Genomic DNA, 16,431 nt, shown 5'->3' with positions numbered 1-16,431 from the left:
CTTGTAGTCCTGGTATACTCTTCATTTTCAGTTTCTTTGAATAGTTTACCTTTGCAAACTCTCTGCAAAAGTGAGCCAGGGAGACAACAGTAGGACAAGAAGGCAGAAATGCAGGAAATACTATCAGTCAGGGCTTCATAGGACATTTTAAGAACTTTGGCTTTTACTTTGAGTGAAATAGGGAAACACTGCAGGGTGTTAGAAGAGTGATATGATCTCATTTAAATTTTATAAGAAATACTCTGGCTGATGCTGAGAACAAACCCTGAGAGAAGAGAGAGGTAGAAAGTGGAAACCTGTTAGGGGACTATATAATGTACAAAAGGTGATGATTACTGCTGTTCTCTCTTTCCTCTTAAACCACATGCAATTCTTCAAAAAAACAAAAAGAAAATCTCATTCTTAGCAGTGCTAGTCTATAACCACTTCCTGGATGTTTGTAAGCTTCTGCTTCACATGGTTGCCATGTCACAGAAGTGGTACTCCATCCTTCTGGCTGGATGCTACATTTGGGCACTATCTGTAACCTTACGCTCATTCTCTCATTGTATTGGTTATTGTGAGTCCAACAATTAACATATTTTTTATGAGTGTTTTGTTTCCGTTTTAGACGCTGTTCACTTCCTCCAGATAATTTTCTTTTTACTTTAGCTAACTTTAATAAATGAAGAATGCTCATAGTCATCACTTCCTAGCTTTCATTTTCATCACTATCCTGTAGATACTTACTACCTGTGGGCATCACAGAATACTCCCCACATCTGCCTTCCAGCTCACCCTCATCCTTTCTCTCTACATTGGGCCCAACTCCAAAAACTCATGGGCAATTTTTAAGTATGGTCTGTGTTTTATGCTGTGCTAATCCCCATGCTGAACTCATTGACTTATAGCTTGAGGTATGAAAATATGAAAGAGGCTGTGAAGAAGTTAATAGATAGGCTGTAAAATATTTTAGTACTCAATCTAATCTTAATAAATATATTTCTATGAAATTATGTGTTTATTCAAATGTCACCTTCTCAGAGAATCTTTCCCTGAAAACCTAATCTAATGAGATAGTCACTTCTTAGCCCTTTAACCTGGTTCATATTTTTTCATAGCAATAGATGATATTTTAAACACATGCAATAACTTATTTGTCTGTTATTTGCGTATTCCAGTAGAACATAAAATCCAAGAGGACAGAAATTTCTTGTATTATTTTTGTATCTTATTTCTCTATTGCCTACAAAAGTGCCTAGAAACACATCATGTCTTCAATGAATACTTACTGGATGAATAAAAGAAGGAATGAAATAAGAAGTTCAGACTAAATTGACAATATTTAGTATTACACCCTGTTTACCGACGTAAGACCTTGGGTGATGAACCTTCAATGAATATGGCCCCCACTTGAGATTCTAAAGGCCAAAAAACAGAAATAATATAATCAAAGGTGACCTTGTTTGTTTATAGGAATGCTTCTACTGCAGATTCTTGTACTGTGAAAAATATGTCTTTGTCTAATTTTAAGTATTTAGTTTTAGTTGGATATTATATTACCACTTGACTATCCTACACTTGTCAGAACCACAAAAATGATGCCTTTATCATCAACAGTATCTCTCATAATTAGGTTTGAGCTTAATTTTTTTTAACTGGATAGGTTCAATTTAGACATCTTTCTCTTTCAGAGCTTAATTCAGATTACAGAAAAATTCAAGAGTTTATTCAGTATTATAGTTAATATGACAGGAAATTTTGGTTCATTTGGATTGCCAGACTCAGAAACTCAAAAGTGTAAGGTTCTGTATATAATTGATAAGTAATAACCCCCGATTAGAATGATCCTGGTTCACAAAGATGAGAGAAATTTTTTAAAGTTTGAATTAAGTGTCAGAATACTTCTGAATCATCCCATCTATTTCTGGCTAAGTTGCTTTTGGGCACTGGCCAAGTGATAATTCTTGCCTATAGGAAAGATAGAAATAATGTATCACTACCATTAATCTTGAAGTATAGCATCTCAAAAATGCTTAGGTTTCAGGAATAATCACGCATAATTCACAAGAAAAAGGATCTGAAACATGTAAATACTCTACAAAATATCAGTGGAATCTCTCTGTAAGCAAAATATACTTGCCTGCTATATTAATGTTTCTATTAAGAATTCTTATATAAGTTGGCTTCTCTTAAGACAAAATACACCTTTAGGGTATTATACTAAGTGAAATAAGTCAGAGGGAGAAAGTCAAATACCGATGATCTCACTCATAAGTAGAAGATAAAAATCTACAGAGAAATTGAAATATATAACACTGTACACCTGAAATTTATATAATGTCATAAACTGGTGTTTGTTTATTTTTTAAAGATGGTACCTGAGCTAACATCTGTTGCCAATCTTCTTTTTCTTTTCTTCTTCTTTCCCCAAAAGCCCCCCAGTACATAGTTGTACACTCCAGTTGTAGGTCCTTCTGGTGTGCTACGTGGGAGGCTGCCTTAGCATGGGCTGGGGAATGGTGCCACGTCCGTGCCCAGGGTCCCAACCGGCAAAACCCTGGGCTGCCAAAGTGGAGCATGTGAAGTTAACCACTCGGCCATTGGGCTGGCCCCTAAACCAGTGTTACTGCCATAAAAAAAAAGAAAAATAAGAAAAAAGAAATGAGAATTTCTTTATGATGCAGAGCAAGCCAACATTCATAAAGCAAAATAAATGTTACCACATTAAAATTAAAGCATATTCCCCTGAAACACAAGTCAACATTGAAAAGAGAAGCTTTAGAATAAGAGAAAAATTTTGCAACATATTTAACTGACTAACGATCAATATCTAAAATATAGAAATATCTATGACAAATTAAAGAAAGTAAATAAATGGTGATAATTTTTTTTAAAAAATTATATGAAAAAATCATCTTCAGTTCACCCTTGTGCATCCTCCAAATATTATTTTCTGTGTATATCATGGCATGAAAAACTGTGGCAAACCATTGCTCTTGAGAAACTCAAGCACATATGCCAAAAAAGAGCTGTACAAAATAGTCTGCAGCTGCACATTGTTTGTAATGACAGAAATGGAAATAGTCTAAATAGGCATGAAAAGAGTGATATAGGGCCAGCCAGGTTGCCTACTGGTTAAGTTCAACATCCTATGATGTGGCTGTCCAGGTTCGCTTCCAAGGCACACACATACAGCATTCACCTGTCAGTGACTATACTGTGATTGTGGCTCACATACAAAAGAAAAGAGGAAGATTGGGAGCAGATGTTAACTCAGGGTGAAACTCCTTCAGCAAAAAAAAAAAAAAAAAAAAAAAAGGAAGAAAAAGTGATTGTAGTCATACAATTGAACACTGTATAAGTTAAAGTGATTGCATTCAAAAATATACCAGTTGGCTGTAAATCTCAGAAATCTTGCCTAATATCATTTAAATAGATCAAAAGTAAAATGCACTCTATATATTGGTTATGGATATTCACGAATAATAAATAATATCATGGAAATGAAAATCACCAAATTAAATATGCTGCTTATCATTGAGGAAAGAGAGAAGGGAATGAAATGGCACAAGGTTATGAAAGAGTCTTTAATCCAATCTGCAATGTAACGTTCTAAAAAATAATAGGTAAATGTTCATTTGTTTCAACTCAGTCTCTCAGTGCTTTAAAGTTGAAAGTAGCTAGAAGCATATTTCACTTCTTTTTGCTGAGGAAAAAAAAACACCCCAGGACTTAGTGGCTAAAAACAATTTGTTACTTCTCACCATTCTGGGGGCTGAATGCATGATTCTTCTGCCAGTCTCACCCGGGCTCATCTCGTGGCTGCAATAATTTGGGAGCTCTACTGGAGCTACAACTTCTAAAATGGTATCATTCTTTTGTTAGGTGTCTTGGTGCTGGCTGTTGGCTTGGGTGCCTCAGTATTCTCCCACAGAATCTCTCATCCACTGGTAGATTACACTGGCTTCCTTGTGTGGTGATCACAGAACAGTGTTTGAAGAGATTAGAAGTGGAAGCTGTAAGGCATCTTGGTTCCTCTACTCCAGAATCTATTTAACATCACCCCCACATGTTCTTTATCAAAGTCACAGTTCCAGCTTAATGGGTTCATCACTGAATTCCCTAGTGGAAGCATCACTCCTCTAAACTAGTAGAGCTCATTGGTCCACTTATGGGAAGCAGAGATTTAGCTGGTGGTCATTAAGAATAATAGGGGATAGATCCACTCCTATTTCCATCCTGAACCCATAAATTCTGGGTCCAATAAATTATTGGAAAAACAGCAGTATATACTGGTTTCAGATTTAGAGCATATAGCACATTCTGGAAGCAAGTATTTCATCTCTCTAAAGTATTGTCAACGGAGTTTTTCCTATAACTGAGTTTAAAAAATCTTCTTCCAATGTTCCAGTGACACTTCTTGAATTTCTGAATACTAGATGAATTTTCTTTCACAGCAGTCTTTCAGGAACATCCCAAGGCAGGATTATTGTTCTGCAAATGTCCACGTTTGTGTGGTGTAGGGTTGTAGTGCTGCAAATGTCCATTTTTTGTGCGGTGCCAGCATATCATGTAGAATCATCTGAAAATAAGGCCCCGATTCTTCCTTCCATATTCAGTTTGTAGTAGGGAATACCTTATGAGGCTACAAGTTCAGGCTGTGAAACAGAAAGCAATACAACAAGAGTGTGGACCATGGTCATCTGTACCACTTGCTCAGTAACAGGAGCATTGTTGACTGCTGTGCACGCCTAATATTCTGGATTGGTGAGATAGAAAACAGCCAGTTCATGATGGAACGTGTAGGTTGCATAGTAACTTAGTAGCCTATTGTCAATCATTCAGTCTCTATTAGGGTCAATTAAAAAGTCAGAAGCTGTTTTCCAAAAGGTGATTAGTTTTCCGCAGAGGAAGTTATTGCTTTAAAATCCTGAAAGTCTGATCTGTAACTCACTATAGAAGTTTATACAAAGTTCTGAACAACACTTATCTGCAAATACACTTGAAGAACAATCACATATGCTGAGTAATATGACCCATTTAGCACAGCAGCTGGCATGACAGACTGGACTTGTTAGAACTTTCTCTTGTTTGGAGATTCATTCAAAATGGACAACCCTTTGGGTAACTTTATAAATGGGTTGGAATAACCTGCCTAAACTAGTATATGCTGCCCTCAAAATCAAGAAGCCAACTGAATTTTGTTGGAGATAAGGCATGATTTGAGAAATACTGCCTATTTTAGTTTGGTTGATGTCCAAAGGACATTTTAATTAGGTGCAAACAAGGCCTGGTAATCAATTTCAAGATGCAATTTTTCTATGTAATTTCAAGGAAATTCCAGTCATTAAAAATGGTACAAGGTAACTGGCATTTGCCTTAATTACTTGTTTTGATTCTTGTGAGGAATATGTTGCTAATGATTCTCCAGAGTTTGAGTCCCCAGGGCTATCTAGTTGAATGTAAGAGCCTTGGCGCCCCAGTTATACTCAGCTTAGAGAGAAACAGGAGGGTAGTGGCCTGTTTCTCTGCAGCAGGGAAGCTTATTCAAGTTTTCTATGAGACAGGTAAAATATTATTTTCCTGATATGGTAACTGGGGTCTTCTATTTTTTTTTGTAAGTCACTGTAAATGTTACCCAATTCTCAGTGCAATAATATTAAAGACAGAAGTTAATGCTCATGGAAATATTTGGCTTCAAGTCTATTGGCCAACATTTCATGAGGAATAGAATAAACTTTCCACCTAGGAATGGATATTTAAATATCTCTTTATATGCATCTTAAATTGGTATACAAACTTTCACAAAAATGAGAATTACTTAGTTCTGAAAGTATTCTTACCTGATCAATCTTCAGAACATTAAGAGAGATCTATACAATATCTAGGCTGCAACAGAAGCTAATCTTTAGACTATAAACCCTAATAAACTTCACACTACCCTGATAAGTTGGAAGGTTCTCCTATGTTCCTCAACCCTCAGCAGCTAAGCTAGTCAATGAGAGGTGTAGCCTTTACTGAACAAAAGGTGCTAAAATTGGATTGATAGCCTCTCTTCCTAGATTTCTCTAACATTTTAAATTATTCCTAAAATAAAAGCATATTATCTTGAAGATTTTAGTTGATTTGTGTGTATAGGCAAAATACAATAGCAATATATGTTGTTCTTTGAGGCAATCAGTTCACATTTTTTACAGACTCCTTAACTAGTTTAAGCATTTATGTGCAAATATTTCCGATCAGTTAGGTGCATGCTATGCTACTAGCCAATGTGTGGATGTGCACACTACAATATAAGAATTTCTTATGGAGACACAAATTGCAATGGAAATGCAAAGATGTTTCAGAGACTCAGCTTGGTTTGGTATATCCATAGCAGTTATCTGCATGAGGCATGTTCTATATGGACAAAACTAGCACCAATAACTCTTCTCATATTCTTTTCACTACCATAGAAAGTCATGACTTGTTTGTCACTCACGTCCATAAATCTTCTCTTTGACAGAAACAACTCTCTTCTTCCACCCCCTTCCTTTAACAGCATTGTGATGATGGTTGCAAGAAATCTAAGTGTGGAGACAACTTTTGTTCTCTTGGGTTTCACAGATTACCCAGAGCTTCAGGTTCCTCTCTTCCTTGTGTTTCTGATCATGTATGTTATGACTGTAGTAGGAAATCTTGGGATGATAATAATCATAAAGATTAACCCAAAATTTCACACTCCCATGTACTTTTTCCTTAGCCACCTTTCTTTTGTTGATTTTTGTTACTCTTCCATTGTTACTCCCAAGCTGCTTGAGAACCTGGTCATGGCTGATAAAAGCATCTTCTACTCCAGCTGCATGTTGCAGTACTTCCTGTCCTGCACTGCTGTGGTGACTGAGTCCTTCTTGCTGGCAGTGATGGCCTATGACCGCTTTGTGGCCATCTGTAATCCTCTGCTTTATACAGTGACCATGTCACAGAGGCTCTGTGCCCTCCTGGTGGCTGGGTCATACCTCTGGGGTATGTTTGGCCCCTTGGTACTCCTTTGCTATGCTCTCCAGTTAGATTTTTCTGGACATAACATAATCAACCACTTTTTCTGTGAATATACTGCTCTCATTGCTGTCTCAAGCTCTGATATACACATTGCACACCTACTGCTCTTCGGTTTTGCCACCTTCAATGAAGTGAGTACTTTACTCATCATTCTTGCTTCATACGTATTTATTTTTGCGACTGTACTCAACATCCCTTCTGCCAGCGGGCGTCACAAAGCCTTCTCCACCTGTGCCTCCCACCTCACCGCCATCACCATCTTCCACGGGACTATCCTTTCCCTTTACTGTGTGCCCAACTCCAAAAACTCTCGGCAAACTGTCAAAGTGGCCTCTGTATTTTACACAGTAGTCAACCCCATGTTGAATCCTCTGATCTATAGCCTGAGGAATAAAGATGTGAAGGATGCCTTCCAGAAATTAATGGTAACAAGAGTCCTATTTTCCTGAACCAATCTCAAAAGATGTTTTTAATTTTAAAAACAATGGAAACAGAGCCCTAAACCTATAGCATATATTTGCATGAGGTTTTTAGCGGTAACTGTGACATTAATATATTGTGAATTGGTATACTGAAATCCCTTGGAGTTATTTGTGTTGTATGTCACTTAAGTATTGTGTCTTTGTTGGGAGATATAGATAGATATGCTGTGTGATAAAAGTGGGGGTGATGCTTTTCTGACACCTTCATTCCTTGGGTTCTGTGAATTCTCTGAAAGCACAGTCTTATGCTTTCTTACAGTCAGCTTATGCTGAGAAGTACTTTCAGCAAGGACAGTTACATCTATTGTTTAGGTGATGACATAGAAGTTGAAGAAACTAGCCTAGAGATGAATAAAATGGTTAATTTAAGACAGGAACTCAGCTCTGATGACTCTAAATCTAGTGCTCTTTCACTGTAGTGCCTCTGAGGCTATGAATCTGAGAAACCACAAGGATTAGTTTTGTCCTTCAGAAAGGATAATCTCTCAAGTCATTTCACTATACCTAGATTAATTTTGGCTATTATTACTCAAAAGACTGCATTCCAGGTACTATGAGGTCTAGAAATCTCTACAAGTGTTTTCTAGTCTAGTCTAGTTCATATGCATTAGGACCAAGATGAATGTAATATGCATTTTACCTGGTAATATTGAGGAATCATGTTTCAAAACTTCTGTACCAATGTTTATATGAATGCCTAAATGAGCACAAAGGTCTAGCAACAAACACTCTAAAAACTTAAGCAAATTATAACAGGAAGGCTAACTCTATAGAATTCAAAATAAATTACAAAGTTCCTTCTATTAAACGATTGTCATATTGGAGAAAATAACCATATGAGAAAAAGATAAAATTACATCTCTTCCTTATTTCACACAGCAAAAGAGAGTTCTAAAAACAAGTTTAAAACTTAGATTACATGAATATACGAAACTTCTTGGCCAAAAAACAGATAAGAAATTAAAATGGCAAATGAAAAGCTGAGAAAAAGTCGCCACTTATGTCCAATATAGCAGAGAAGAAAATGAAAATACTGTAGAAAATAAACATGATATAATAAAATAGTCTATATAATAGAATGCAAATAGCCCATAAATATATGAAGAATTATTCAACCTCACTCATAATAAATAATAAAAATACAAATGAAAACTGCCCTGAGCTAATATTTCTCATCTATCAGAATGGGAGAAATCCAAAAGTATAATGACATATCCTGTAAGTGAATCTTCAGGGAAACAGACATTTTTACACATTAGCAGGAAGGTAGCATGTTACATGTGACTTGAAATAACAGAAGAATTACGTATGCATTTATCCTCTTTCTAAGCATTCACTGTTCTGGGAGGCTATTCCAAAGATAAACAAAATATATCTAAATAACATAATCACAAGCATTATTGATAATAACAACAGACTGGATAAAATCCAATATGAAGGTGGTTGATTAAGCTATGGGTCACAATAAAGAAGTATACAGCTGTGAAAATGGAAAGAGGGAGGTTTCCATAGATTGTTGTAGAATGTCCCCCCAGAAAATTTTCTTAATTGAATAAAGACAACACACTGAAAAGTTTTTATAGTAAGATAAGTTCTGTGAGAGAAGTAGGAAAAATACAATGAAAACTAATAAAGATAAGAGGAGATGAAAGAAATCTTTTAGGAATGTACATTACAATATAGCCCTGATTTGTTGGAAATGCAATATTGTGCATAGTTGAAAAAACGTATATTTATGTCAAAAAGTAAACAAAAATATCTCTAAAATTTGAAAACAAATGAGTCTAGCTATAATGGTTACACATAGCCACAAAGTGTAAAACATTTTCCATAAAAGACTTTAAACAAAGCAATTTGAGTCTACCTCCTATTGCGCAATATTTATTTTAGCATAAAGTGAATAAATAATTATTGAAATATCATTGAAACAAAGGTTGTCAGCATAATAGAAGAGTTACAGGTCTAAAGTAAGGTAAGGTAAGTACAAAACTTTCATCTTATTTTGAAATCGAAATTTAGTTTGAAACAATTTTTTTCTCAAAAAAAGTACCACTCATAATGACAACCCAGTGGCAATGAACATTCCTATTCCCAAAATTTTCTCTAAAAGGAAATCTTTGCTCTCTAAACAGAACCAGAGTTTTCTAGACAAATAGCTGATTTGAAGTCTGAGGAAGAAAATGTAATGAGCCTGGAACAACCTAATTTTCCAGAAAGCAAGAATGCTGTGAATGGCTAGTTCGCTAGTGGATCATTTCAAAGAGAGATAGGAGGCAATTTCAAAGGGCTCACACAGGATTTAGTTAACATAAATTGAATATTGACTGAAATTAATTTATAGGCATAAAATGTGTTTAAATCTAAAAATTTTAATCTAGATACTAAAAAAGAAAAAATAAATTATTGGTTGCTTTTAATGGTTGCTGGGGTATCAATTCATAACGCTGAAAATTGGCAAATAAAGGAGATTAACATTTTTTCTGTCTTTCCTTTATGAATTATATTTCAGGGTTACCTAATAGTTTATGAGGGGAAATTCAGAAGAAATAAAAGCAGAAAAAAGAGCAGAATTAGAAATTCACAATTTTAGAACACATTAAAAAATGGATCAGGGCAATGATTCCAATAGCTATTAAAGTCATTAAGTGAAAAGTTGATGGGAAATGTTGAAAGGAAATAATGATTCTGACGCTACATGATCTACAGATCAGACTAAGCAGCACTAAAGGTCAGACAACTAGTTAACCTATACCTCACAATTTGAGGCTACTGGCCTTAGTCAGAACCACCTGTGAAGAAGTCTTGCCTAAAAGAAACTAAAGACTCAACCTGAACTGATAAAACTTCCTGAGTATCAGTGCAAAAGTGCTGGTGCAGAACAAGGCAAATGACGACGAAGCAATAAGCCAAATACAGAACATACAGCATTCTACAAATGTTCCAGCTTTTCCAAAACTTACCTGATCACACATATTTCTACAGTCTCATACACACACACACAAAGGAAGGTATACATAATACACAGAGCAGAATGTTACATAGTAAAGACAATTTAATTATACCAATCAAATTTGTTTGATTCTTGGCTCAAACTAACTGTGAAAATATAACTTTGAGACAATTGGGGAAATTTAAACATAGGTTTGGCATTACATTATATAATAATCTGTTATTATTTTTGTTAGGTGCAATTTTGGCATGAATGTTTAATCAAATGTTTATTTTATTATTGATTGCGTTTTTTGTAAACTCCTATTACTTACCTAGTTTTCTTAGCAAGTAGATTGATTGAGAAATATAATACCCTATAAGTAGAATTATATTTTAAATGACTCAAATTTATAGAGTTGGCAGGCTGGGACTCAGTGTCCCTAAAATGTCTTGACACTTCAGGACAAAGAACAGTAAACAAGGTCCTGTTTTCCAAGCAACATGCAGCACTTTTGGCCAAAAACATTTGGGGCAGAAAAAAATCAGTGTAGCAGTTCTCATAGTTCCTTGTTTTGAGGCTTGTAGCATTGATTGAAGTATTTTTTGTTTCCTTGAATATCTTCAAAAGACAAAGTTTTAAAATTATATAGATAAACTTTTTTAGTTTTATCATCCAGATTATTTCTGCAGATCTGAATTTATTTAACAGTAATTTCTTAATGAAATGTACTGCAAAAGTATTCAACTAATGTCATCGCATACTTCGTTATTGTGCTAAGAAATACCAACATAGTGACATAAACACAGCTTTAAAGGAAACCCATAAATATACCCATATAGGCTTCCTCTTTTTCTTTCTGCCATAAATAATGCTATTCTGAAATATCCAAGTTATATTTTTGCAAACAGGTTTAGAAAGCTTGGAATATCACAACAAATTGCAGAATTACTGAGATGCATAAAAAAAGCTGACTGTTTACTTGAAAACAGGCTGTATTTGCTATTCCACTTGGCCCAAACTCAACCCTCCTCCCCCAGGTATTTCCATAATTTGCTCTCTCACTTCCTAATGGTCCATATTCAAATAGCACCACACTAAGGGCTTTTTTGACCTCCCTATTTAAAATGATGCCTTCAATTATATATTTTTGCATTTATAATTACTGGAAAATGATTATATATTCATCTGGTTTTTTGTATTCCCATTAAATATAATTGTTTACAAAGGGATATTCTTTCTCTTTTTCCCCAATACCTAGCTCAGGATAAACCTGTAATAAATATTTATTGAATGAATGAATAAATGAGCAAGTATGTATCCTCATTACATACTGAACCTTCTTTTCCTGGTTTCTAACTAGAGATAGAAAATTCAGAAGAGTGGACATTTCTTTTGGTTTATTTTTTTTTTCTTTTATTTTGACTGCCCAGTGTCAATAATCACTTCTAAAAACACCCTTATTGTTTTCTGTGACCTAACCTCTCTGCATTCATATTATCATATTATGATAGTTCTGATAATATGATAACATATTATCATAGTTCTGATAAGTTTGGTTCTATTCCCAGTTCCTTAAAAGTCCATATTTATCACTCAGTAAAGATTGATGGTACACTTACTTTGTGCTGATCTAGGAGGTTGGAATATATCAGTGAACAAAGCAGTGAAAAATCTCTGCTTTCCTGGACGTTTATTCTGGCAGGAGAAACAAACAATATATAATAAATGAAATGAATAAAGATTAAAAATATATATTTGAACTACGCAAAGTACTTCAACACTAAATTGGGTAGTGAAGTAGCTCCTGCATTATAATAGTATGTTTAAGCAAGATTTCACTGAAAACGTGCTTTGAGCAAAAACTTAAGAGGAAGCATTCCAGCAAAGAGGAAATACTGGGAAAAAAGACCATAAAGAAGGAGTGTGCAGCATTTTTTGAGAAACAAAAAGCAAGCACAAAAGCAAAGAGGTCAGACTATCTGGAGAAAGCAGAGGAAAAAAAGTGTAATAAAATAGGACAAAGATTTGAGAGGAACTAGATCATTGTCCCAACTTAATGTTTAACTTTGTAAATATTTCTGCTTTAACTGTCAATGGATTATGATGACCTAAAAGATGGATCTTCACACTTCTCCATTATCGTGAGAGTGGATAGTAAGAAGCAAGAGGGCTATGCTCAGCATATAGTTGTCAGTTGAGTAATATTTGATAATGATGACTTTTATAATTACATAATTTTGTTAATTGTACGAAGGTACGCAAGTGATCAGAAGGCTGAGAGAAGTGACCTTAAAATATAAATTTTCAGGTGAAATTCCCCTAACGCTGCTCCAGTTTTCTAGTACACAAGAATTGCATCAGAGAAAGGTAATTAATGTTAATTGGTTATTTAATGACCTCAAGAATATGAGACAATAGGTTGTCTGTAGGGTTCATGTCCCAAAGGTGGTGACTATAGCTATAAGAACGCATGCATCCCTTCCAAACAGAAGAGGTCCTCCCTTTGCCATCAGCAGGTTTGTTTTAGGACTCCAAAGACAGATTGATATTAATTTCAATGTGGAGTATGTAGAAAACAGTGTGAGGGGAAATTTACCCTTTTAATTTAGACAGTTCTTGAGAAATATTTAGCCACTGCAAGTCACTTATCTGAAAGTGCAAGAAAAGGATGAGCATTTACTTTACAGAGCTTTGTGTTAGAGGGCCTGGCTCAGGTGAGCTCCTCACTGACGTCCTATGAACAACAGGTACTGGGGTAGTGGGGATGGGAAGAGCTCTGAGATTTTAGGGGAATGTGCATTGTCTTGATGCTATAAATTTTTTGAAGGGGAGTCGAGGTAGAAGAGACAAATATTTAAATAAAATTAAACAAGCAGAGATTGAATAGATTCTCTAGTGATAAAAATTGAAAGGGACTAACTTTCATTGAGATTATAAAGCAGGAACCACATGTGTTCCCTGAGAGCAAAAACTAAAACAAAATGGAGAAAACAATTATAGGAAAGAATACTTTAGCTGTTATATTTTCTATATAGCATTTGGGACACAGGAACCATTATATTAAATATAACGTTAGTTTAAAATGAATTCTTAAATGCCTTGGCCAAATTAAATATTGTATCAGGGAAAAAGTTTGATAATTACAGTGTCTGGCTTTGCAATGGATTGCTTTTTGATGTCTTTAATACTCAAATTTATGAGTGTAGGGACAGAGGGCCCTTGAGTGTCTCCATTTTGCATATGATCTGACATTTTTATGATGACCCACCTGAAATCCATTTCCTTGGTTGTGTGACCAGAGAGAATCTTACCAGAAATGATAGAGAAAGAGGTTTTGAGAATGGTACGCTCTTAGAACTGTTGGCAAGTTCTAAGAGAAATATAGAAAAATATAATTTAGAGAAAGATAATTTCTCATTTAGAGAAATATAATTATTTTTATTACTATTTTCTCAAGAAAAGTCTTTATAGTGTAGTACCACCACCAATTTACAATCTTTCTAGTGCTTTCCAGTATAACTCTGTGGCATGTACTCTGTCACTAAACTATTTCCCACAGGTTTAGTGCCTCTAGTTTTCAATTAAATGTATGATGATTAACAAAGGAAATATGTTAGTATCTAAACAGAAACATGGATCAGAGTCTGGCTAATAAAATGGATCCAGGGCTGGGAGTCTGGGGATCTGGGATCTAGTCACAGATGGGTAGATGGGTCCTTATTTACATTTTTTATCATTAGGAAAGCCAAGATTCTCCAGCTGTTGTTTTGTCACCTCTGAATAAAGAGATAGACTAGGTTATCTTTATCATTACTTCCAATTTTATTAGTCCTCAAGCAATGAGGAAGGATTGACATTTAGGACTCCGTGAGCTGAAGAGCATACTCTCTGAAAAAAATTAGGATTAATTTTGAAAGCAGATTTTCTGGGTAAGAGAGAAAAACAAAGATTAAAGTGCTATATGGAAGTAACAACAAAGGCACAAATGAAAAGTGTTAGGGATGTTCCTTCTTAATGTCACAGTGGGAACACATGATACAAAAATTGATTTGTTTAGAAATTTCTCATTTTTTTTACTGATTATAGGGCTGACATAATCAGTCATCATATTATGCTAGGCTTATCTTTGATGAACTTAAAATATTCAAGGAATTTGAAAGTGTTATGGGAGGATTTGATTTAAAATAACCAATCCTTCCTATTCATATTCTTATTCTTATTGTAAATATTAAAAATTACAATTGAGACCTAAAAAAACAAATAAATAATTGTATTGTTTTTACTTAAAGAAAAATTTTAAATGGGTTAAATCATGCTTTAAAATTTTAGACATTTAGGGGTCCGACCCCCTGGCCGTGTGGTTAAGTTCGCGTGCTCCCCTTCAGTGTCCTGGGGTTTCGCTTGTTTAGATCCCGGTCTAGGACATGGTGCTGCTCGTCAGGCTATGCTGAGGAGGTGTCCCACATAGCAGAACCAGAGGCACTCACACCTAGAATATACAACTATATACTGTGGGCTTTGGGGAGAAGAAAAAAAATGCAAGATTGGCAATAGTTGTTAGCTCAGGTGCCAATCTGAAAAAAAAAAAAGAAAAAAACACAAAGAGACTGCAGTGAGAGATCATTTCCACATACCGGCAGGCCAGAAATGAAGATGTCTGAAAAAAAATTTAGACATTTAGCATATCTTGCATAAAAGTAAACAGACTGCTTTGTGGCCATTTGTAACCGTCTGCTCTACACAGCTGCTTTGTCCCAAAAATTTTGCGCCATGCTAGTGGTCAGATCATATGCATGGGGAGTAGCTTGTTCCTTGATACTCACATGTTCTGCTATCAAATTATCATTTCTGAGTTTGAACAAAGTTAATCATTTCTTCTGTGAATTCTCCTCATTGCAGTCCCTCTCTTACTCTGATACTTATTTTAACCAGTTGCTGCTTTTCATTTTTGCCACCTTTAATGGGGTCAGCACATTACTCATCATTCTCGTGTCGTATGTATTTATCATTGTCACCATCCTCAAGATGTGTTCAGCCAGTGGGTGCCCCAATGCCATCCTGACCTGTGCCTTACACCTGACCACCATCACCATCTTTCATGGCACCATCCTCTTTCTCTACCATGTGCACAATTCCAAAAACTCCAGGCACACAGTCAAAGTGGTGTCTGTGTTTTACACAGTGGTGATCCCCATGTTGAATCCCCTGATCTATAGTCTGAGAAATAAGGAAGTCAAGGATACTCTTAGCAAAGTAATGGACACTAAAGTCATTTTTATTGAGCATATTATTTTAGTAGAATTTGTCCCTGACATGTAAATAAAGTTTGTCCATAATCATTGATTTCAAAGAAACCTTTAACATTATGAAGAGTTAATGTTGTACAATGGACAGGTCATGGATTTGGGTTCAAAGAAACTAAACTTGGCTCTGTGTCTTACTGGAAAATAAGACAGCTATCTCTCATCTTTAATTTTTCATCCACAAATTTGAGATAACATAAACTAGCTCTTAACCTGATTGTGAAGATTAAGACTGTATAGAAATCATGCGTAAAAGCTTGTATATTCTCAATAAACAATTTCATCTCCTGTCTTCTAACATACCTGGAGTAGACTAGGCTTTCAATAAATATATGAGTTTATCTTATAAAAATATAAATAGCAGATAAAATAAGGCTAGTCTTTCAAGGAAGGCACATTCCAGTGTTGACAGTAACGTAGTGCAAAAGTTGTCACGGTATAAGGTAGAAAATAGTAAGTATCATAGAGGATTTGAGAAAAAGAAAAGTTCAAATGCATTTAGGCGTTTTAGAGAAACACCTTCATGAAATAGGTATTACTGGAACTTGTCCTTGGATTACAGAACAGATAGAATTTTAGGAGAACCATTTCAACAAGGAGTTTTATTCAGATGATGAAAGCATGGCAAAATCAAGGAGATCAGAATGTAATACTGAATCAATGATCCAGCACATTTTTTATTGATCTAATA

General features: G+C 35.2%; 2 protein-coding genes across 2 annotated transcripts; both read left to right on the top strand.

Annotated features, from left to right (window-relative positions):
- The first annotated feature begins 6,238 nt into the window (after positions 1 to 6,238).
- LOC124229308 (olfactory receptor 5D14) lies at positions 6,239 to 7,472 on the top strand. The gene is made up of 2 exons (XM_046644459.1): positions 6,239 to 6,255; positions 6,545 to 7,472. The coding sequence occupies exons 1-2, from the start codon at positions 6,239 to 6,241 to the stop codon at positions 7,470 to 7,472; spliced, it is 945 nt and encodes a 314-aa protein (XP_046500415.1).
- Positions 7,473 to 12,530: 5,058 nt separating this feature from the next.
- LOC124228529 (olfactory receptor 5D18-like) lies at positions 12,531 to 15,756 on the top strand. The gene is made up of 2 exons (XM_046643086.1): positions 12,531 to 12,591; positions 15,143 to 15,756. The coding sequence occupies exons 1-2, from the start codon at positions 12,531 to 12,533 to the stop codon at positions 15,754 to 15,756; spliced, it is 675 nt and encodes a 224-aa protein (XP_046499042.1).
- The last annotated feature ends 675 nt before the right edge of the window (positions 15,757 to 16,431 follow it).

This window comes from Equus quagga, chromosome 17 (genome assembly GCF_021613505.1).
Source record: "Equus quagga isolate Etosha38 chromosome 17, UCLA_HA_Equagga_1.0, whole genome shotgun sequence".
In the NCBI taxonomy this organism is placed as follows: Eukaryota; Metazoa; Chordata; class Mammalia; order Perissodactyla; family Equidae; genus Equus; species Equus quagga.
This window is presented reverse-complemented; position numbering and strand designations above follow the sequence as displayed.

Excerpts from the sequence above, each read along its gene's own strand:
- LOC124228529 (XM_046643086.1), top strand. The coding sequence starts at position 12,531 with ATGGATTATGATGACCTAAAAGATGGATCTTCACACTTCTCCATTATC. Across the intron at positions 12,592-15,142 it reads CATTATCGTGAGAGTGGATA|ACTGCTTTGTGGCCATTTGT; the intron begins GTAAGAAGCAAG and ends AAAAGTAAACAG.